The following is a 24,939-nucleotide window of genomic DNA, read 5'->3' on the forward strand; positions in this document are numbered from 1 at the left end:
ACACTCCTGAAAGATACTTTCATGTTGAAGACATGTTTACATTCCTCTGCTTCTCTGCCCATATCTATTGTTCCACATGGACTAGAGCATTCCCAGGCCTTGGTCCCAAGTCCAAGTTCAGACAGAACAGAGCATGTCAGTTGTCTCAAGTGTGAATCAAGCACATGTTTGTTACTATATATTTGTTATGTATTAAGTTGTGTGACAACTTTATGACTAAAAATTATAATTATGAATAAAAGACATAGCAAGCAGACAGGAAAAGGGGGCAGAACAAAATGAAGACTTAAGTTGCAAGCATACCTGGCTTATAAGACATTCCCGGAGGGAAGAGAAAGCCTTGCTGGGCGGCGGCGGCTGCTGCCAGAGTGCGTTGGTCGTGTGGAAAAATGGGGATCATGAGCGGAGGCATGTGACCCTGGACCTGCTGAACAGATAGGGAGCAGAGATCAGAGAGAGGCCTAAGCATAGGTATGGTACACAGAAACACAGAGCCCACTCAGGGGGAGGCCAGATCACAGCTCTCTCTAACGCGTGCTGACAGGAGGCTCTGCGGCAATGACGGCCCTCGTGTGCTCACACAATACCTAGCCGAGCTACGCCTGCTCTTAATCCAAACCACAATTTCACCTCGGTACATCAAAGGCCCTGCACACGCACATTGTTCCAGCATCAGTTAGAGGAAGCGACACACAGGACGGAGAGCAGAGAGGCTCGGTAGGTCTGTTGGCTTCTGTAGAGAAGTACTGTAATTGTTGAAAGAAGCATTCACCAACATCCAGGCTGTTGCAGTAAATACAACATGTCAGCAAGAGGATTGTTGATTGTATTACACAGGTGCAGAGACAGGACTGATCAGCATGTACACATACTCACCTCAAGGGAAAATCAAACACTCACATAATCATGGATGATCATTTATTTAGATGATAAAAGCCTAAAGACAACCCAGTAATTTACTACAACTGTTTTCGGCAGAGGAAAAACTGCAGGCAGTTGAAAAGCACTTGCCACTTGCTGTATTTCATTTTAAAGTCATTCTGTGTCTGTCTGTTCCACTCACATATTAACCTTCAACATTCAGCCTGTTGCTGACTTGCCTTCTGGGGATATCAACACAAACTCCCTGCATGTGTGTGTCAAGGGTGGGTGAGTAGCTTATGTCTCAAAAGTGGCGGGTGGGGGTTTTGCACACATGTTGCAAGCTCCAATCTCACTGTCATTCTCCGCTTCCTGAAACTTTATGATGGGGAGCAGCCGGGCTACCATGGGCCTGCAAGAGTTAATCTAGTACTGAGCCAGGCCACCTCAAGGGAACCTGCCTGGAAAATGGGTTAATAAAGGTCATCCCCCAAAATAAACACTTTACAGAATGTTTCTCCATTCATCCCTCCCTTAAAATCAACTTGCAATAAAACGGGTCTGGGTGCAATTACTGCCGCTGCATTGGGGCATGAAATCAACCTGCTCAGAGCAACGACTTTTCCCCCATGTTCTGGCTGAGGTCTGCTATGATCTCCACTTTTTCAGCCTGTGCTGCTTCCCCTGTAGACCCTTTACCAGAGTAGTCGCACCCAGTTTCTCTCACAGCTAGCACGCTAAACCTACTTAAAACTGCTTTATTGATCTGTCCAGAGGTGCAGAGCTAGACTGAAAACTAAGTAAATAGAACCATTTATGTCTACTGAGCTTTTACAGAAGTGCAAGTGCAGAAAGTGCATTATGGAAGAATAGAAAAGTATGTAATTCTTCTAGAAATAATTCTGTAAAATGTGCTGTTGCTGAAGAAAAATAAATGTCCAAGGAGACTGCGACAAATGACCTTAAATAAAACATTGCTTTATAGGGTTTGTGTTCCAAGTTTCCAGGCTGAATGGATGAAAGATGGATCTTGGCCTTGCATGTATGGAACATATGGAAAAACACAATAATTAATGTCACAACATGAGGTAGGGCCAGTGACAGGCGGGGGGACACTGGGGAACACAGCTTTTCTCTGTCTGTGTATTTGGACTGTAAAACCAGATGGAGTCTGTAGCTGAATGTGTGGTAGTCACAGGACAGAAAAGGGCTCCCTCAAGTCCACATCCCTCCATATGTGTTGTAAATGTGCTGCATGGTAGTTCATACATTTTCATGAATTAACTAACATGCATTAGCAGTAAATTAAAAGTTGCGTAATTTTTTTTTCCTAAATGAAATTACTGACTTTCAAATATTTTAGCTAAATGGAGAAAACAAAAACATTCTCACTCTATTTCCAGGAGTGATGACTCTTGACCTGAGTTTTTCAAAGTAAGCAAATCATTCACAGCTCTCTGTCCAAATTTCCTCTTGCTGGGAAATTCACAGGGCTCCAAACACTCTCCTAAGTCCAAACAGCTTTGTGAAACTGCTGTACACGCAACCTTAAAGTGTAATGGTCTAATGTTAAGGACGCTCTTGAACATAATTATAATCATCCTTTTTAAAATCATACCAGCAGAACAAACTGAGCAACAACCAGGAGAACAGCTTCTTCACATGAGGAAACAATAGTGTGATGGTGCGCAATGAAAAGTATTTAAATATTTTACATCATTCACTCAATTCCATATTCCAATTTTCTTTTAATTATTTGTGTGACTACATTAATTAAAATAACTGAATTTGCACAAAAGATGTATACAGATGAAATACAGTATAGACATCAGCAAAAGGCAGCAAATACTTGGACATATTTATCTCCAGCAACACCAAATGTAAATGATATAATTTCATCTGGGATATCAGCTTTTATTACTATTATTATTTTAAAATATGGAGCAGTTTATACAGGATTCATCGAGGCAAGACAGAGTGTAAATGTGCGTTGAAGGGGAAATAAATGCATTGAGTTTGAATTGCTGTGATTTGCAGTAATGAGCTCCACGCATTAAAGTTTAATTTACGGCAACTAATGTCAGAGAAAGGCAAATCAAATTTTGAGGAGCTTCAAGGTGGCAACAAATAGTAGAGGTTAGTTGAACTGTCAATTAACCGCTGGCACACTGGCTGAGCAGATTCTTACATTTTCACGAGAGCTTTTTAAGAAAAAACTGACGGTTAAAGCAAATTAGAAGAAAAAAATAAAGACGTTTTTTTTTTTTTTTTTTTAAACAGAAAGAAAAAAGTGCATACATATGTGTGCCTTCTACTATCCCTCAAGTTCATCTATGTATGGGCTGAGTGCCCAGGATATTTCTATTGCCAAGATGATCTTGAGGAGTCAGAGAATGAAGTGGAGCAGATGTGAGCGGGCCACTTGGGCAGCGTCCTCCCTTCTCCTCGTAAATACAGCGGCATTGTTGTGCTGGCACTGCTCTTCCTTTGTCTTAGCACTGCTAAGTACTGGATAATGTCATTTCACACCATCTGCCCCCAGGCTTCATTAAAGATACATGAATGGGCTATCTTATGAGGAACAGGTGCTATTGTTTGTCCCTCAAGACCCAGCACTAAGGATCTGACTCGGAATACTTGAAGAGGAGCATCTGTAGTGATCAGTCAGACAGACTTGGCTGAGGCCCCCATCTCTGCCAGCACGCGCTCCAGCAGAGGTTTCCGGGGGGAACTCAGCCGCCTTGCAACATGTATCATCAATTCACATGACCTGATGAAGTCTGTAGCAGGCCAGCATGCAATCTGTTTCCCTCTCAAGGAAATGCTGTTATTTGATAAATAGCACCAACTTGCAGCTTTAATGCAGATAAAGATACCATGTTATTGAAAAGCTAATCAGATTTATTTGACTCTTTGTTTAATTTTTAAAAAAAAGTAAGAAAAAATACAGTACAGCTAATTACAACATTTATATTCTTTTCATTTTTGAGAAAGGCTTTGTTCATATTTTTAAATTGATCGTTCATTTGAGAAAATAAAACTTAAGAGTGTAAGTTAACCAAGTTAGAAATGAAATCAAATACACTGTAGCTCGACTGATTGATACAATAGTTTACAACAGCAGCTCATCCTGGGGTCAGACTGCAGAGGGTGAGTCAGACAGCTCAGACAGACTCTCAGACTCTCATCTCTGATGTGTAAATACACAAGGTGTAAAAGACAGGGTAGACTTGAAAGAGCTCCCTTTATTTCTCCTAGCACTTACAACACATGCAATATGCACACACACACACACGTATTCACACCCAAATTCGTTTTAATACTGCATTAACCCACGAGTGATGTACTTCAAGATCATGTTGCATGATGCTTACAACCAATGCTTACTAAGACATTTTAGATGAAAGATGCACTTTTATTTTTAACAAGTTGTGTTTCATATTTTAAAAATACTTCTACAGACCTCTATTAAACCTCAGAAAAATGCTATAAAATATTTCTGCTGATGAAAAAAGTGAGTGATGTTTTTATAAACGTGCAAGCATCCACCTATAACACACGAGCAAGCAGCTCCGAAACACTGAGTGCAAATGGAGATGTACAGCGCATTACAGCTCTCACTTGGGCCCCTGTCAACACCCATGTTCTTCACTGTCTGTTAAAGCCTCTACAAAGCACCAAGGAGGCCTGAAGACCCCCTGCTGGCTTTCCCTCTAAACCCCATTACACTTGCATGCACTGATCCACACTCATGCTTTGCTACTCGTTATAGGCCACAATTCTCTACATGGAGGAAACAAGTTTTTGTTTTTACTGGCAAAATCAGTTAGTATAAACATGATTAAAAGATAAATTGGATAAAAAGGCAAACATGTAACCCATTCTCACCTTGTTTCATGGTTATTAGCTTCAAGTGACCTGCGAGATCGTGGCTCTAATATTCTGATTATCTGCTACTTGACACCTTTCAACACACCTCTTACACAGATGCTTATCTTTGATATAATCTGCTTTCATTAGCTTTGGAGGGACTTCAAGTGTTTTAGTAGAAGTCTGAAAACAATACGATTGTAAGTAGCCAAAAATTTCTGAGGAGCTCATGGTGATGATGTTCTTAATTCTGTACAATAATTTAGATTACAATAGGTGCCTTTCCCATTAGGAAAAGATCACAATCACCAGTAGCTAGTAATTAGAGGAGGACTCATGTTTCACTGACATCTCATTTTAATAAAATTACTTCCACACTTTAGTAGCTGTCAGATCTGCAGCTCTCGCTAACCTTCTTTTTCACATTTTCTATAGGAGGGGTTCTGTAATTTCACCCAGAGAGGATAGACTCCAGCTGTTGCTGTAAGAACTGATAGTTCACACTTCGTTCCCCCCTGCTCTCCACTGAGCTGCACACCAAACGCCTGCGAGTAGAAATCACCTTTTGTGATCCATTTGAAGGGAAAGTGATCTTGAGGAAGCTGGCAAGTCTGGCTTCATCTCAACAGCAGCACACACAGTAAAACTGACACTAGACAGCAGGATATGTTTAACACCCGCCACTGTGTACACAGCCCGCTGGGTGTACACTGTACTGGAGCTTAACCAGGAGGAAAATCACTCAGTGGAAGCACTTCTCTGCTGCTGAATGGTCTGCGTTGCTTCAGAATCCGCCACCCCCACCCCCACCCCCAATGAAACAATCAGTGGTTCTTTAAACACATATTACTCCTTTAGTACAGGTCACTTATCTGCCGGTTATACTAATGCTGTACACTGAACAGTTACATCACATGGCAGACACACACATTGATCGAACAGAGATACGATGTGTTTGGATTTGTCTGTAGCTAATGGTAATCAGACAAATAGATCAATAGATTTGAACTAGACTTTGATGCTCCAGACTTCTGCCTTGAATGAAGGTCTTCATATTACCACCCACTAGACTGAAGCATATTATTCCTGCTTGTCTGCTCTGGAATTGAGCGCGCTGGAATGGGGAGGGCAAATACACTGGAGAGGTTCAGGTCACTAACAAAGGGCCCTTGTCCCTGTCAAGTCTCTGACCTTTTTCTGCTCACTTCCTTCCTGCATCTGAAATTTGTGTACGGCACCCTTTCCTACGCATTTCAAAGACAGAAATCTAAAGCCAAAGATAAATAGTGTACAAGCAGTAGCCTGAAAAAAATAAGTCAGCCCATAACATTTTCTGTGAATTGTTGGGGTACAGAACTGACTCTGACAGCAGGCACTGTTTGCTCAGGTTTGAGTGTGACGCTGCACATCAGTCATGCTTGTGTGTGTTACACTGAGAGCTGTTGAGGATAAAGTGCCGCAAATCCAGACACTCGAGTGAGGTCAGGCTATGCAGAGGGAATAACCAATAGATGACTTCTTGTTCCACTAATTCCTTACACAGTAAAACAAGCCTTCTTGGAAAACAGCCATTCCAATATGTCTATATTAAGACGGGAGCTTGAAAGCAGGGTAGTCCAACCCTCTGACCCGCCTAGCACACCCCACCCCAAATCCCTCCACTCCAGCCCTCCTCCATCTCATTGCTCCTCCTGTCTTGGTTGGAACTCTGGATAGAACTGCAGGCTACTGTTTGCTTAAGTACACTGGCTGGCATTTACAGGATTTCTGCACTCCGCTCTAATTTAATGTAGTTTTAGTATTAAATGTTGTTGGAAGAATAATAAAAGCTTGACATCACGTTTGATGGAAAATGGTAAAAAAAAAAGACAAAAATGAGTTCAACAAACACAGTAATAAATGACAAGTCAGTGTGTGTTCAAAAACACTTAAGTCATGCACTGATACAAAAAGCAAAAACAAAAAAAAAAGATGCAAAAATGAATTTCTAGACATGAAATGTGATTATTAGAAATTGTGCACAAAATGCAAATTGTGCTATTTCTCCAAGAGAGAAAACAAAACAGAGATTTGTACAGAAATTAAGTATCAAGCTCTGAGGCTTGTCTCTCTTGTTTAAAGCTTTTTCATTGCCGTATGTTTAAGTGACCAAAGAGAGTTTTTGTGCGACAGCTCTCTATTATGTTACATTGTCTATGTTTGATTCTGGACACGCTAAGAGCACACATTTAGATATTAGATAAAGTAAAAAAAGAAAAAAATAATTCCTACATGCTGGCACAATGCATGTTGTGAATTGTGTGCATGCAGCAACACAAGCCTGCACTACACTCTTGAAAAACAGATTCTTTTCAACAGCAAATTCAGTGTTATATTTCTAAAGAATATTAGCTCTTTTTTGATGGTAGGGGCATACATGGAAGGAAGAATAAATATTTCTTTTCAAGGTCTGGCCATAAAATTAAGGTTTGCAGTAAACTGGACAAATCCATGGGGACTCCCTCAAACAGCATGTGTAAAGACGGTAAAGAAGAGAACAGACATAAACAAACCCACAAGTGGGTTTGGGGGCCGGCATTATTATCCTGCATATACATCCTCGCTGTATGGAAATGGAAATAAGTGAAATGCCTCTGACCCTCAATGCAGGGGGGGGGTTGGGGGACGAGTGAGTTTCTAAAGAACGTTGGACACGGGCTAGTCAGATAGCCAGCCACATCCATGTGATGTGAACAGGGTAGGGGGAGTGGGAAAAAGACGGATTTAAGTATGTGAGGCTTATGAAATAATGTGGCACATCTTCAACACTTTGTAGCAAGCAGAGAGGCATGAACGCTCTGGTTGCCCGCTGGTAACTGTTTTGTGATTCATAAAATAAGACTTTGCAGTGCCTCCGTTATATTTCAATATGAAACATGTTCAATTCCTTAATTCAACATGTATTTAATATTTCTGGTACAAACCTCTTTTATTTTGTTTGTAGTATTTTGTCTGACTGTTAAAAAAGCAGACACCCCACCCCCCACCCCATATTATAGACTGAGGCTCTGTCTTCACTGTTACCTCCCAGCTGCTGGGGCCACGGAAAACAACACAGCCCATTCTGTTGTTCAGCAGAGAACAAGCCTGTCAGGAGGGGCAACTTTATTAGAGGCACAAGTGTGTTGTGAGACTTCAACTATGCTCAAATATCATCACCTGATAATGGGTGAGAAAAACTATAGCATTTTGTAAGAGGTCAAACAAGAGGGGTAATATGCTGACATGTATGTATGTATTTAGGACTGGATTTTCTTTTTTTATAGCAATGAAATTAAGGACCTTTTTAAAACAAAAACATGTATTTTTTAGAGAACTGAGTTATTGAAAAAACAAACAAAAAAATTCTACAATTCTGTTCCTAGGAAAAACTGTGCAGGACAAAATGGCTCATTCATTGTGTTTCTGGTGGGGAATGCTTGGACTCTCCTCCACCCCAAAAACAAAAAGCTCCTTTTTTACGTTGGCCATGGGCTGAATGCTTTGCTTTGCCACCCCAGCCCTAAGAAAACACGCGCCCCTTTCTCCCTGCCGGCTGCCCGTACACAGTAGAGCCTATTAATGCAGCTCCTTCTCCCTGTGAGTGTGCCCACTGCTGAGGACGATGGCCACGCAAAGCCAATGCAAAGACAAAACAGTTTGCACAACATTAGCAGAGAAAACACAGTCTATGCAGAGAGGGAGAGGAAACTAAATCAACATCACACTGGAGGATGTGTTCTCCCTCAACTGATATTTTCCTTGCGAGGGTTGGGTTACAATGGGTGTTAAGTGTATGTGCTCTGCCTTCATCCAGGGAAGGTTTGCGGAGCTCCAAACAGGTGCTTTATTGTGATATTCAGATGGAACATAAAAACACTTCATTCAGCTTGTATGTGAAGAATAGATGTTCAGTTATCGGGATTATTTAGCACCATGATTAATTTACAAGACAGATTCACATCGGAGATGGTGTTCTCTTGTGTTGTGTCAATTATTCTTGTTACGTTGTGAGGACTGATAGACGGCTGGAAGTTTGCGCCATAAATTAACCCGTCCCAGGGCTGCTCAACAAAACCCTCAGGTGACTAATTTTAAGTAGACCCTCAGGTGTGATTTCACACATTACAGCCGTTCATGTGGCACCTCTCATATGGAGCCTCTTAATTATTGCAGCTTAAACTGCTTAGGTGTCTGAATACAAAAGCCAATTACACAAAGACATGGCTTTATTGTGTCATTTACAGCAATAATTGTTCTGTGTTTGTCTACATTCCTACCTCTTTGGCAAAGACAGTACAAGCAAGCATATGTTTCATCTGGCTGCGACTAAAGATACTCAATAAAGCCAGTAATCAGTTGTTACACTTTAACAAGGAAGGATGGATCTGTTCACCTTTTGTTATTTTTAAACCCCGTATTCACACAATCTACTCATCTTTTCAGCTTAAAGCAACACACTTCAGTAACCCTGCCTGAATAATATAACTTAAAGCTTAAATAAATGGTGCGTTTCATCCAGGATAAAAGCCTAATGGGACAAAACCCACAGAACCCAGACTCTTCTAACAGCATGTACTGTTTATATTCCTAAAGCAAGAATCAGTTTTTAACATACAAATGGCATTACATACATCCACTTAGCATCATTTACAAACTATGACTGCCATTGCTGAGCTGAGGTTGTATCTATTACACCTTTTTGTGCATCATTAAGTTTTAACAGGGCTGCGATGGCTTTATTGTTTAAATTGCACACGACTTTATTTAGTAGTCAGTATTTCTTCTGCTTCCTGACAAGGAGTCACATTTCATAACTAATTGAATTGATCCCTCCTCCCCACCGATAGAGTCCACTAAATGGAATTATTTGTATCTAAGTGTCAATATATTAAATCACAGGGGCTAATGAGTCGGGTCACCGCTTTCTTTTATCTTCAGTCTTGCATGTGCACATCTTCATCAGCTAACAGTCTCCTTAAATGGAGGATGAACATGCTGGACTGAGCCTCCCTGGGCGAGAGCCAAGCCCGTCTGACTAGGCTGTTAATGCCCCCACATAATCCTACTAGCAGGCTAACACAGAGCTCTTCAACACAAGGGGAAGAGCTGGCAGCACAGCATCCACACAGACACCCGTGTGCACACAGCAGCACACACACACACACACACACACACACACACACATACATTATCATTTCCCTGCTCTATTATTCTCTTATTATCATGCTAACAGTTCCAATCTAGCTGTGCTAATTGGGGGACTTACACATTCTCTTTAACAATGTCTATTTTTGTGCTTTTTTTTGCCAGTGCATTAATAAGTCTCACACTGAGAAAATCATTTGTGCCAGGGAGACAACAAAAGCATCTGAGAATACACAAATTAGCACTATTATCTTTGTGCAATTACCATACAGCCCTATGTTTATTTAAACTCATCTGACTGATTTAAAATATTTACCATAATGTTGTAGTTTTGAGGTCTTTGCTTCTCTAAAGTGGTAACTAAACAGAATCAGTGAATTAAATTACTGCATTGGAATGGATAACATGCGTATTCCTTTATATAATAATAAAGATGTGAATACAAACCAGGACTACTAAAAAGATTTATCATATGGACCAAACACCAATTTAACATGATCTGTTTTTGTTCATGCTGGGAGATCTGGTTAGATATTTGTGCAGCACTAGATAAAGATTTAATGCTTCAGCTGTTGTAAAAAGCTTCACATAGACATGGTTACATAGTCCCCTCTGCAAAGAACAGTGGTAGAAGCATTAGGCTGTGTGGGGCTTTTGAGGATGGAGAAAAGGGTTAATATAGTCTGATACAGGCCAGTTATTAGGGGGAAACTGCTTATCAGTGACAAAGACCTTGATGATTTATTTTGCATCAGGTCCATGACCCCAAGAATCCTCAGCATAGAGCAGAATAACACTGGAATGGCATCACAACAAGAATGTGAAAGTCCTTGAGTGGCACAACTAAAGCACGGGATGGATTTTATTGAATATCTGCGGAAAGACTTGATGATAGCTGCTGGTCATGCTAGATATGAAGCATGACAGATGTCTCACATTTAGTTTGACCAATCTTGATAACATCTGTACCGTAAAATCATAAAACATGTACACACATGTACAAAAAAAAGTCAAAATCCAGATTTGCCTAGCTCATACAAATGTTTCCAGAGAACTTGCATTTGGAATCTCTGCCAACATTGCTTCTAAAATGCGCTCTATATGACTGGATAGATTATAGCATTGTTGAGGGGAGCAATTAATAGATAATTTGCCACCACAATGTAAAAATTGATTTCTTTTGGTGCAAACTAACGCAACAGCAATTGCTGCCATCATTAAGAAAAACAGTGTGAGCGTGTAGTGTTTAACTGGGCAGACTCTACAGCCACTGAATACAGACGACACTTTTACAGAGCGTCCCCTGTGAATTCTCTGGTTTCTTTGTAACAGACGGAAATGGGAAATCCATGTGCAACAGACTAAAACACACTAATATCCAGATTTTTTTCCTCTTCTAAAAATATACTGACTGAAAGTAAACTGCAGCATGTAAGATAATTTTGTTTTTATTAAAAAGTAGTATAAAAGAAAAGGATCGATTCACATATGCTTGATTTGGTTTAAAACTGGGTGAATAGTAACTAAATCTGCGTGGTTTAAACTACCCTAAAATTACGTTTTTTTTAATAACCAAAACAGTAACATATTACAGAGTACAGTTACCCTGAAGTTAAGAGATACGTCTTTTAGCGATGACCATGGTTCTGCCTGTATGTTTGTTGTCCTTCGTTTCATCTCAAAATATGTGCTTCGAAATCTGCCTCTATATTGTCCACCTAATAAATTGTGGGCAGCTAAATGCTGTGGTGTAAGTGAATTTCATCTTTAATCTTGGGACCTTTAGCATGTAACCATTGAATGTCTGCATGTCCCCCACTGCTTCTTTACACCATTAAAGATAAATGTGAGAAAGCCTCAAAGACTTTGAAGTTTGCAATAGACAACAATATACTGGCCTTTTCTATTTTAATCTCTGATGTCTCTTTTTAAATGGAAGTGAGCCAGACTTTCTGTATGTGTGTTTGTGTATCTTTGTGGACACAAGGTTAAAGGTATGATGCAGAGGCACAGATAATGCGTGTGTACATAAAGTGAGGTCGGAGTTTGAAGCCAGTACATGTATAGATATAGAACGACAGGTCAAAGGGAGAAAAACAGAACCAGACCTGCTTTATGAACAGATCATTTAAGGTTTGTGAAAAAAAAATCTTGTTGAGAATGGCCCCCATAGAAATGTATTATCTAGCAGATCTTGGTTCTCACAGTGTACTCAAGGCTGGCACATCAATGCCACAGCCAATGACAAATGACAATGTCATGATATTGTGATATTTTTGATGGATAAAAAAATTTAAATAAAATGATTTGGATTAAAAATGTCCCTCTGTTTCATCTGGGGAGCTCTGCTTTCTCCAGCCTGTTTGTGGAGATAAAGTTCACCCTGACCTTTTAGCCAATATTTATTCTCTTGATGTGTGTATCAATGCATTGGGTCCCTGTGTGCCTGTGTACTGTACACGATCACCTCTGTGCATGTGTATGAGTAACTGCATGCCTGTGTGTGAGAATCAAACCATGTGAGGTGAGGGGATGGGTGCTTGTGGCATGGTTATGGACAGTGCTTTTACTTGAGTTTCATAGAGCGCCACGTCTCATGAGAGCATTTTATTTTATTTTACTTTGATATACTATTCTGTTGTTACCACTTTTATGCTGCTCACTTCTTGGCAATGTGCATCTTCCCTTTAACGCTGATGTACTGTAACTACTAGAAAATGAATATAGAATAAAATGTCAGCAAACAAGAGCCAACAGTCTGACGATCAATGTGATGGTGTTTAGCTGCTCATCTGCGGCAACTGCTCTTCCATTAGGAGCAGGAAAAAGTGGGTGTGTTTATGAAACAGAGAGCAATGAAGAGGAGACTCAGATGAGACTCAGTGTGCCTGAGTGATGCTGAGCTGAAACAAATAAGAAAAACAGAACAGTGTGCTCATTCTTTCTTTTTTTGCAATCTCCCAGTGGCTACACACAGACTCAGAGAGATAAGTAACTTGTGAGACAAACCAGTTCTCTGCTAATATATATGTTTAATTGTCATACGTGTTTTATACAATCCTGAATGGTCTTCCAAATTTTCAACTAAATCAATTTAAGAGTTAATCCCATCCTGGGATTGAATTAGTGCCAAGACGATTTCAGCGACGAGGATGGACTGAAGGAATACAAACAAGTTGAGGGAAAAACACACAAAGCCTTGAGGTTTAACTTTTGATAAGCCCCTAACACTGCAATCAAAACATCTGCTATCTTAAAACAAGTGACATTGTAATCCCGAAGGACAAAGACTAAATCTCTCTCGCTCTCTTGTAGGAATGATGAGAAAGGATAAAAAAGAGAGATGGCTATTCAAAAGGGAAACTTGATTAAACTGCATGCTGCCTTGCTCCAAACCTCACCCACTAAACCTCAATAACTACACACTTCTGACGGATTCTCTTCAATCCACATGCAAAAACCCCTTGAAAGCACACATCACAACAACAGTCTCCAGTTGCAATTCCCATGGTTTTATTGTTAGGACAGTTTACAGTGTCCACTGATGTGAAAAGTTACATCATCAATACGAGACCTTAGCATGAGGCTACCTCTTGGTTTTCTCCCTGAGGCCAAAACAGAAGGACTTTGATGGCCAGTAGGGTCTCTAATAAAGTTTAGTGCTCTCCATGCTAAAAGCGAAGTAACTCAATCTCCCAACACTGCTTACCTCTTTTCTAAAAGTCTGTGACATACAGGCTGGAAGCTTGTTTACAGAACTAATTAAGTCAAAGCTGTTATATATTAAAATGGCCAGGGCATTTTTAAGAGGCAGCAGTAACGAAAACAGAGTGGCAAAAAATGCTTCACTAACTTGCCCCTGACTCTCTTTTATCTACTTTGCTGCTCCAAAAGGAGTGGCCATCACCACACTGGATATTTGGAGGAACTAGGTTAAGGAGCGAGAACATGTACTGCTTCAAACAACTTACTCTGGGATAAACAATTTTGCACATGATCAAACTTATTTGAAGTATTGAGAGCGATCTGTTTGTTCTTGGTTGGTGTTCTGTCTGAAAAGTGCAGCCAGCAGAGGCTGATGGGCAGAGGAACAGATGGTCTGAACATGGGACTCTTTTGTTTAATTGTGGATGTGGCTTTTCTCGTTTTTTTTTTATCAGCTAAGATCTGTGGCTCATTTGGCCAAGGGAGAAGCTGACTAACTGGGCTCTACAAGAAAGGACTTTACTTGTATCTCTGTTCAAGTGTTTGAAATGGATATTTAGAAGCATGTTCCCATACACACTCAAACCCCCTCCACCCCCTCTCTCTCAAAACTATGCATTAAGGGGAATTTTCAGGTATCATTTGCCTTTAACTTTGTGATGAAAGCAAGGGCCTCTAAAAGTGAGATGCATTAGGGCTGTGCCCTTATGCTCAATGAGCATAAGTAAAGGACCCTCCATGATATGAGTAATACTAGCCTCTCGGTAGTGTATAAGGTACTTGATTTTGAGTGTTTTCTAGACAGAGTGTTGTGCTCCGTGCTCCTGTAGTGAAGTGTAATATGGAATCATTTTCCAGTAGACTGTCCACAGTTGAAGTGAAAGGTCCAGACTAGTGGCTCCTCAAGAACATGTTAACACTATGGCCTTTCTCTTGCCAATAGCCCTTGAAAAAGTCCTTTTGATGTCATAGCAGTAAATCTGGTTGTTGTGCCAACTGCTGTTTGAAACCAGAAGTTTTTATAAGGATAAATTGTGTTATGTAGGGGTATGTTGACACGTATAATGCCTAAAGAGAAACTGCTCTTTAGCCCCGAATAGTGTCTCCTGTGAGGAGTGCTTAAAGGTGATGGAGGAACAATTTATTTCAAGTGAGAGTTTGAAGAGGTAAAAAAAAAAAAAGGTAAAATGAGAGGAGAGGATGGGGAGTTGTCAGTTAGAGGAACAAGCAGAGGAGGAAGTGGTGAGTGGAGAGGGATGTGCCTGACACTCAGCACACCCAGCAGGATAACGTTAGCTTCACACAGGCAGCCAGGCCCACATCCTTGACCACTGCCAGTTACAATACCCTGGATTACCCTGCACTGTCCGACTATGTCCAGTAACTTGCAGCCTGGGTGGTCTCTCGCTGCACCACTTTGTACTGTATCACATAATGCACTCACAAGCATACACACACTAATCAAGATGATAATGTCTGGCATGAGGTGAAAAACAGATAAACCAGAAGAACTAGGAGAAAAATAAAAATAAATGACAGTACAATGACAATCTAAGTTTCAGTAGCTCTTGTGCTGTGTGAAAGCATGCCACGTTGCCCTTCTGGGACTGACTTGTTTCAGAGGCATTTACCAGCCTCTTTCATGTCCCCCACCTCCAGGCTCTTCTCCATCAACAGGACTCATTAGCTGTTGTTACTTTCCCCCCTTTTTTTGTTCATTAAGATGTGCTAATTATTCTCCTCCATATTTTAAAGCCCTCACGATTACCAACAGGCAATTAACATTTGATGAGAGTGATGAATGTTACTTTGACACAAAAAATTAAAGATAAAAAGACAAGCAATATTTAAAAAAAAAAAAGCAAAGAAGATGAGAAGGAGAAGCTAACAGAAGTTAGCAATGATATTTACTTTAATGTCTAATTTTTATTGATCAGTGCCATTAAATCCAGACATTTGGCTCATGGTGACAGCATGGTGTAATAATTACACTGAAGAGGGAGAAAACGTAGTAGTAATCAGCACAGAGAAAGTGAGAGGTGTAAGCTGCTGAGTGTTACAGGGCCAACAGAAACACATTCACTGACCTGGATCTGCTGCTGGAGGAGGTTGATTTTGTGCTGCTGCTGCAGAAGCTGCTGCTGTTGTCTTGCAATCTGGTTGGAAAAAGAAATAAAGATAGTGAATAAAATAATTCCGTAAATTGACATACGAGAGGAAGCAGAACTAAAATTACTTTTTACTGGATAATATTATATGTGCTACAAGTGCAAGCTGAGTACCAGAGATTGTAGAGAAAGATGAGAAGGTGTGTTGAGATGGATGACATATTGCATGTTAATGGAGGGCAGTTACAGTAAAGATATCATAGGTAAGAAAGAAGCAGATTAGTGTATATAGATTAGTGTAGCATATATTCACATATATTCTTCTGACTAAATTGCTACAAAATCTGACAAAAAAAAAACCTTTTCAATTTTCCTAATGAACATGAATCAAAATCAGAGGTAAAGGAAAAATGAATAATGATGAAAATGGTTACAAGCGAGATAACTAGCACAGGCAGTGTGCGGGTGACAGAGGTCCCTGCCACCCCTGAGTGACGAGCAGCCACACCGCAATCCCTCTCATCCCAGCAGTCCCTCTTTCTACATGCCCACTTCATTGAGCATGACAACCTAGTTTTAAGTGTCATTTAATTTTCATTTTTAAATATAATTACAAAGTGTTCACTGTAAGATATCGGTCGTCTGCAAATGTGTCAAGATTAATTTGTGCTGGCTTCCTCACGAGTGTCAACAGTTAATTACTGTGTTGTATCTTGATGGCTTGATGACATTCTAGCTCTCAGCGGGGACTCTCTCGCTCTCCCTCTCTCCCCTTCTCTCCCCCCTTCTCTCTTCATTTTATTAATATTCTTCTATTTCAAAATAAGATCAAATAATAAAATGTCCTCTATCACTTTTCATTTATGCTGCAATGTCTACAAAGCCCACACAGTTGAGTGTAGTTTGCAAATGAACATCATTGATTGAAAAAAAAAATCAATACTGTTAATGTATTATTAGTGTACTATGTCCAAATGCATCACTCCAAGGTATATGGTCTATCTCTTCATTTAACACAGGAGGGTCTGAGAGTGTGCTGAGAAAACTCTGAGTGAACTCCTTGCTGATAATTGACTCATAGCCATTAGGGTGGCTGGTGATAATAAAAGTGTCGCCCGTGTGGATAGTTTGTGTCCTTATTTCTTCCCCGACATTAACACACTTCATGGCCTCTGCTAATTTGCTGATTTGTACAATATGGCTCATTGGCCTGATTTGTGCTGCAAATCTAATGCCAGGCTTGTTCTAATAGGAGTCGATTTATAAGATATAGAGGACTTCCATGTTTAATATAACGTTTAATTCACACATTCCGTCGCATTTGTTAGTACAAGTCATAATAACATTTTTTCTACCACACAGCATAAATGTGGGCGAGAGAGCATGACCGAAATATCTGAGGCAATATAGACTATCACATCTCTTAAATCTAATATTATTCCAAATTCATAGTAAGATTTTATTGGCATATTTCAGGCATGAAAGTTAATATGAAATAGAGAGTTAAGTGAGAATCTGTTACAAATGTATTTAATGGGGTTTATTATAGGGATGAAAGGGGAAATAGAGTAAACAAGTTTAAAGGAGGAAAGGGAATGGATGTTTTAAATAGGAAGGAAGAAAGAAAGGAAGAATATGGTGAGGGGGGAAAAAATTTGCGGGGGTAGAAAAACATACAAAGACAGATAGTGTGAAAGTGAGAAAACAGTGAGCAGTTACCTGCTCCTGCTGCTGACGAGCTAACTCCATTTGCTGCCTCTGTTTCTCCATCTGTGAGGCGGCGAGTTTCTTCTGTTCGTCGTGGGCAGCCAGAAGCTGCTCTCGCAGGCTGATCAGCTGGGTGATCATTGTGGAGAGCTGGTGTTCCTTTTCTGCCAGGCTCTCTGGAGTCCCTAGTGAGAGAGAGAGAGAGAGAGAGAGAGCACAGTGTCAGGAGCAGAAAGACTAAACACAAGGTGGAGAGCCTGAGTCATAAACATAGATGCAGGTATGTGTTATGCATACCTGATAGAAAAAAAGTGCATTAAAAGTTTCACAGGGGGCAATTACTAAACAACCAGGGTGTAGATGGTTATAAGATAGCCTGCAGAGGACCTTAGTCATTGTATAATGCTAACTATAGAAAAGTGACCATGCTGCACATAATGATCACCATATTGTGCTATTGTGAAACCCACATATGCAGCAAGCAACTGCAATGAATTTATTAGAATGTATTAAGGTCACATACAGTCTGAAGTTGACTATTTTAGTGTATTTGATGGTCCCCGGTTTCCTTTCAAAGAAGAGGAAGGAATTGTTCCCGGCACATAGACAAAGTGCTGCAGGGAGCTGTCAAACTGAGGTGGCATCTTATGTCAGACTACTGGGGGTGAATATAAAGAAAGTGTTGGGAGTCAGTGTTTGGAACTGACCTCCGAACTGCACAATTTTTCATGATATGGCAATTCCAGCAACACATTAGAGGAGTTGCAGTTTTTACTGAAGGGAATAAGCAAACCTGTCAAAAAACTGCACCATAAACTCTTGTGTTTACACTATGACAATCATCAGTAAAGAGATTTGTATCATAATCAACACTGAACAACACACTCTTTATTTTATTATCTGTGTAGTTACTGCATGCATACTTCAAAAAGCAATGCAATGACAGACCACTAGACTTACTTCTCTGTCTACAGTCACATGTCCACACTGTGTGTGATAGAGAGAGCAGCTGCACTGCTCTCTCCCTCCGCCTAATCAATGCTAAGTGATCCTACCATTGACTTACACAGCCAACATAATTGCCAGTGAGAGGCTAGACAGTAACTCACTCTCCTCCCACTGCACTCCTGTGTGACAAGCTGATCTGGGGTAACATACAAGTAAAGAGATGGGCGAATCCGACAGAAGCGACAGAGAGAGACAGTAAGAGAGAGAGGGAGAAGGATAAAAGCATAGAGATCCAGATAAAAGTACAGTGAAGTCTGGCCTGGGGCCAGCAGGAGCTGAATTCTTTCCTGGGTGTCTTCCTCTCGTCTCTGGCCACATCTGTCTTGAGTTTCTCCGAGAGCTCCCATGGGCCCTCTCCACTCAAACTATTTTAATTTGACTAAACACCTGATTTATTTTATCTCTCCGATGAGGAAAGCCGTTTGTCTTAATAGGGCCTGTCAACCTCCAGATCCCATTCAGGGCAATTTACTGGCACGCTTGTCTGAACCTCGGTTCGCCTCACTCTGCCTCCGCTGCCTGCTGCAATGGAAGAGAGCTGCAATTCTCCATTTATCCTCCTAACGAAAAAAAAGCACCTAAAAGCAGCTATTCATTGGCCCTGCGTGCAGTTTCCAAAGCCTGAATTGACTTCTTATTCACCCGACTACACTTGTTGTGAATGGCTTATCTGTAAAATTGATACAATCAGCACCAATTTTATTAACCTTTGGCTGTGTCCATGAAGGAGCTGCCTTTACAGATACATCAGTCGTTGTCACAATAAATCCCAGCTATCAATACTGTAGTGGAAAGGAAGGAGGGACTAGAGAAAGAAACAAAGAAAGACAGAGAGAGAGAGAGAGTAGAAATAGAGTATCAAAGAAAAGACAAAAAGGAAAGAAAATCATCATCCAGGTGAAGATGGGGACCATCAGGCCTCAAAGCCAGCATAGGTGACCTTGAGTTGGGGACCAAATATCTGGACTCAATGACCCCCTCTCAGTCTGTCTAATTACACATTTCTGATGATCACTCACTAGTTTAGGAGTTTCAACACTGTGTAAAAATAAATGAAAACTGCAAAAATTAGCTGGAATGTACAGCACATATATTTTATGTCTGTGTGCATGAATGTGCAGGGGGACTGGGCCCAGAGAAGGATCTGATGGGCTAGTCTTAGTGTGGAGAGCTCACTTCTGCCTGGACACCAGAAGAATACTAACAGAGGGCCCATTGTTTTGATGTTGAGCTGAATTGTGGGAAGTCAGAACTGCCCTCTGTGCTGCAATCTGGACCCTCCCTCTTTACTAATTTTAATTATAATTATTTAACATTTAGTTTTGTCTTATTTGCCTATTTTCTTGTCAAAATCAATGCTGAAATGGCAACAAGAAATGTTCAGATTAGTGGAAAATGTTGGCGACAAACATCTAAACACAACTTTTGGCATCCAAATATCTAAATATGAACGTGGTGGAAGAATTTCACCTTAGAGACTATACACAGCTTAGCAGAAAATCAAACTCATATGTTTTTTGTTGGCTGGTTAGTGTAAAAATCTCTTTCTTCCTGCTTTAAATTATGGATCAGCTTTAAAATCCAGATAAAACTTTTATTGGGTGGTGTAGAAGAGGAGAGTCGTGGTCTGTGTCTAACCAGCCTGCTGACAAAAGAGGCCGTTTCCTGCATATTGCATGGCTTTTAACAGCAGTGGGGCTGGGGTCTGCCCGTTAACATGTCTCCTCACATTGCGCTTCCGATGGCAGACAGACAGCCCAGAGATGCCTTGGCGCTACATAAACTGGCCCAGACCTAACATGTTGTGACATCCTCCTGTTAGACGACTGAGGCTCAGTAGGACAATACCAGCCTGACAGAGGATCCCAGGAGTGAGTGGTCAAGCTGTGCTGGCACTTTTCTTGTTTTTCTCTCAGGATGCTGTGTTAACTTCAGATATGTGAAATTGACAAATAGGAGGAGATGATGGTAAAGCTGTGTTGTTCAGTTTCAGCCCATTCAGCATTCACCTTTTGAGATTCCTGCCTCTTTTAAACGTCACAAAGTAGGGCAGAAAACATCAACGGGTGACTAAATAAATGATAAGAGGAAAACAAGCAGAGCCATGGTTGCTTGGGGAGGGATGGGGGTATTTGAGCCTTGGGGTCTTTGGATAAAAGGCACTTTGTAGGGGTGCGATTTGTTCTGTCCAATACCCACATCTCCCTCTCTCTTGGCTCCCTCCTCTCTGCTCTAATCAAGCAGTCTCTAATTTGGGTTCCAAGTCCAGTACCGGGGAAAAAGAAGGAGGCTTGTTACTTTGAAGAGTCCCGAGTGAATAACACAGATAAAAGATTCAGGCACAAAAAAAGAAGAAAAGCGAGGGAGGGTGAGGGTGAAAAGGGGGAAAATCACAAGGCACCCTATTCTCTCCCCTTCCTTTGGTTAGGACAGCTGAGCCATTATGACCAGATCTGAATTGAGTTTTTTAGCGCCAGAAGACTGGAATTTCTTTGTCTCTCTATCAGTCAGTCATTGTGGATGCTTCCATATGCTGCAAGCCCATCCTAAGTAAATTAGGACTTGTCTAAATGCTACGATTGTACCAAGCTGTATCCACACACACTCTGCACATAGCTTGAATGCCTTGCGTGCTGAGGCTCTTTCTCTCTGCTTTCTCCTAAAGTGTGTGTGAATGTAGACACGAGTGTGTACAGATGTGTGTTGCGTGCTGCTCCAATCGATAAAAGGTACATGCCTCTGAGTAAATGCACACGTGTGTGAACTCTGCGGTCATCTGACCCTTTGTCCATTCTTTCTGTGGAAAACACAAAGAGCCAATTGAGTAGCAGCTAATGGCATCTATTGGTACCTTCTTTAGTGTTCAAAATAGAGAGATTTTTCTGCTCACAGACCTTTCTCCAAAACTGTAAAACTGCTTCAACAAAAGCATGAATCGGAAGCCGGCCTTTGTACCAAATTCATTTTTGTGATACTGAATATGACTGAGGCATTTTATCCTTTGGTCAAAAAAATATGTCATATTGAGGATGTACACTGACAGAAAACCAAGCTAGAATAACTGAACTAGTTTTATGGTATCCCCTTTTCTTTTAACTACTATATACACTTGTTCATCAATGCTACAAAGCCATATGTGTTTCCAATAATATGGTGTTAACATGTCTCCATGTCCTGCGACCAAGACAATATGAACAACAGCTGCTTTACCTGGCTTGCTGCCTCTGCCATGATATAAAAGCTGTTAATCTTGCCAATAAAACCCCATTAACAAGCATGAGAAATGACTCACAAGCACATGTCATCCACTGGCAGCAGTGACTCTCAGTCCCTAAGCTTTTCTATATGAAATAGATCGTTCTCACCAAGACACTTACTATCATCTCGTTGAAAAAGTTAGATCTTACATTTTAAAACCACTTAGGGTTATGTTCTTTAGACTTTAAACGGCTATTTACTTTTTGGAAATGCTAATGGTGGTCTGGTATTATAAGCCTCTTATGGTATATCTATATGTCTGTACTTGTGTGTGCATATATATTTGAGTATTGACAGATGTGATTATAATCATTTTAATGGCTCAGCGAACGATTTTTTTAATGCTCTGATTGGCATGTGGAGAGGTTATTAATAAAAGCACACTTCATCTGCTGTGGCTCTGCTGTTCATGCTGAACACCGATGGAGACTAATATTTTGATGATAGAGGAAGCTTCACACTTCAGTATAATTATGCTAATGTAAAAGCTCCAGCACTTCACTGTCTGTCCATGACACGGGACAAGGTACTTCATCAAAGCCAAGATAGAGGATCGACCTGAACAGATAACTCCACAGGGAATGCCACTGACCCTGAAATTCTCACTGAAGGCAAAAAAAAAAAACTCAACACAGAAACTTTACTTCTGTTCTTTCAATAACTGAATTCTTTGACTATGTAATACAGTGCGACAAACCAGAAATTGTGACACCATGGAGAAAGTTGTATGTGTGTGCATGGCAGCATATAGCAAAGATCATTACAAGAGAACAAAGATTGCCTCTAGTCCTTTTATTCATCTCTCATGGCCTTTATGATGATGAGTCTGACCCCTGTCCCCTTAAATTATAAAAAGCATACACAATTTTCAAGGTCTCTATCATACAAAGGGTGTAAAGCCTGAGACAGTGATCAAGGCAACAGCTTACTGTCTGCAAAACCTTGGAAGTGAATTAGGAGCTAGATGTTATCTCATTCTTTTCACAGAACATTTATTCATTGGTTTTATCTATACAGCTGATAATTAAAGCAGAGCATACCTGTTTCCTTAGACTGTGCAAAAGAGATCTTTCAAAAGACTTTGAGACTGTTGTCTTTGATGGATAAATGTATCAGCGATGCCAGTGTTTTGTCTGGGTTTAATCCAGATCACAAGTGATAGACTGAAAAAGCTGAACTGGAAGCGAAGAGAGCCAACCCGTACAGGTATTCACAAGTAGTATACAAGAACACCTGCGTAGTTCTCAAGCTGTCAAGTCATTGAGACACACTGACATCTATTTAGTACATCTATAGTAGTAAGTAGAGGTGTAACACAACGTCTTCACTTTTGTAACAGAAACAGTGTGGTCCTGTACCAGGAGATGCCAGAAATCCCTCATGCTACACTTTCTGAGTGAAATAGTTTTCGACACTATTTATACTTCTATAAGTAAATGTTGTAGATGAATATGTATAAGCTGCTCATGAAATATACAAAATAAAAAGTATAACATACAGTTTTAATAATGTACCTGATGATAAAGCATGATTAGTATTTGATCTCCACCTTCAGAAAAGAAAAAAGGTCTAAGCTGCAACTTTTTGCAACAGTTCCTAACTCCAGCTTGTCAGTTTCTCATTAGCTGTCAAGTTGTGCAAGGTGCTCGGCTTAAATGAGGTAAAAAAAAAAAAAAAAAAAAAAAACAAAAAAAAAAAAAAAAAAAAAAGCACCTGTGCATCAATGTCATGCTGCATTCTGATTTGTGATTTCTGATGAAATGATAAAAGTTTGAAAAGTTCTCGTAGCCATTTTTGGAGGCTCTTTTGGATGATTCCTAAAATTCAGATCTGTTCAGAGTGCGTTATATGTTCATATCTGAATAATATACTTGTATTCGTTCACATCCTTGGTACTAATGTAGGCCTTCAGCAGGTTTTCATGGCTGTGAAGGTACAATTTGCCTTGCTGAGGGACAGTTATATATTTTTGGTATGTTTCCTTCTATAAATGAAGTAGGTGTGTTTTTGTCAGCTCCATAAATGTTTTACATTCTGTGCAGATGAAGACAGGATTAATATCCTTGTTGACATGAAATGTATTATACAACTTTTAAAGTCATTAGTTAAACCATGACAAACCACTGGAATATAATTTACAACAGAAACAGAGAATTCTATTCCTAATACACACACAGACACACACAAACACACATACACAAACACACGAGCACAGCACTTCCTTCTTTACCTCCATTGCCACAAGCTAAATTCCTCAATTCATTAGAGGAGAAAAACACACAGTCCAACACTCTCATACATTCATCTGGCAAATGTGGCCTGAGGAATAATGATTTACTGTGGCTCATATTTCACCTGAGTGCACAGGGCAAACAGTTGACTGAAGTGTTGTGGAGAAAATGCTAACTGAGGCATTTTTGACTGGAGCAACTGGACAGATAGTGTTTTGTGCTGTTTGTGTGAAGGTTTTTGTGTGTTTGGGTAAATATAATAAACATAATATTTATATACAGTATGTTGTAAAAATACAAGTCATTTGAAATCTACTACACAGGAGTCTTTTCCTACTTGTTTCTAAAGCGACGGAAGTCAGTGTCACTGGGCAATGTGTGCACAGATATTGTGCTGTGTATCTCGAGTGGCACAAAAGCCTCCCTTTATGGAAGCCATTAAGAATAAAGTTAAATTTTAAAGTGAATAATCATGTTTTGAAGCTAACCCATATGGCTGAACAATATGGGCTCTGTGTTCACACAGTGGACTCCTTTCTGTCTGTGCAGGAGCAAAGCCAGCACAGGTAGGGCCAGCATCAAATCAGTCTCAGCTGCCGCCCTGCCTTGCCCTGTGTTCTCCTCCTAAAGAGCTTCCACTTATCTGCCTGCCACAGGACTGTCTGTGTGCACCCAACCACTGTCATGTGGACACCATTCTCAAATTGATTGTGACAGTGCAAGAGTCCTGATTTTTCTGCTTCAGAATTCAAGCAGCCATTTCAACGCTGGTGTAATGTTTAGCTTTTTTCTTATTTATATATATATTTTATTTTTTTTTTTTTTAAGCAAATTCCAAGAGAATGAATACAGCTTGTGTTCCAATTTAGTAACTACATATTTTCCTTCAGTTTGAGTAAATGCTTGAGCATTTTGCTTTTTTTATTTTTTGCTTTTTTTTCCCCCAACGGGGGGCCGGGAGACTGGCACTCAGCAGGGAAACTTAAACAGCTCTGTTGAGTATTAGGCTCAAAGACCCTGCACAG

General features: G+C 40.3%; 1 protein-coding gene across 7 annotated transcripts in view; it reads right to left on the reverse strand.

Moving 5' to 3' along the window:
- The window catches only part of sox6 (SRY-box transcription factor 6), a 134,872-nt gene that overhangs the window by 38,967 nt on the left and 70,966 nt on the right, over positions 1 to 24,939 (reverse strand). For 5 of the 7 annotated variants that reach the window (XM_087173761.1, XM_087173759.1, XM_087173763.1 and 2 more), the window contains 3 exons: positions 17,430 to 17,602; positions 15,690 to 15,758; positions 304 to 427 (listed from right to left, as the gene is read on the reverse strand). In XM_087173761.1, the coding sequence (XP_087029887.1) occupies positions 304 to 427; positions 15,690 to 15,758; positions 17,430 to 17,602 (366 nt within the window). The remainder of the gene's footprint in view (positions 1 to 303; positions 428 to 15,689; positions 15,759 to 17,429; positions 17,603 to 24,939) is intronic. The other 2 variants (XM_023405537.2, XM_087173764.1) reach the window with 1 other exon arrangement.

The sequence above is a fragment of the Seriola lalandi genome, unplaced genomic scaffold (assembly GCF_002814215.2).
Source record: "Seriola lalandi dorsalis isolate HSWRI2012SDOR001 ecotype SW California unplaced genomic scaffold, Sedor1 jcf7180002054278, whole genome shotgun sequence".
NCBI classification, from domain to species: Eukaryota; Metazoa; Chordata; class Actinopteri; order Carangiformes; family Carangidae; genus Seriola; species Seriola lalandi.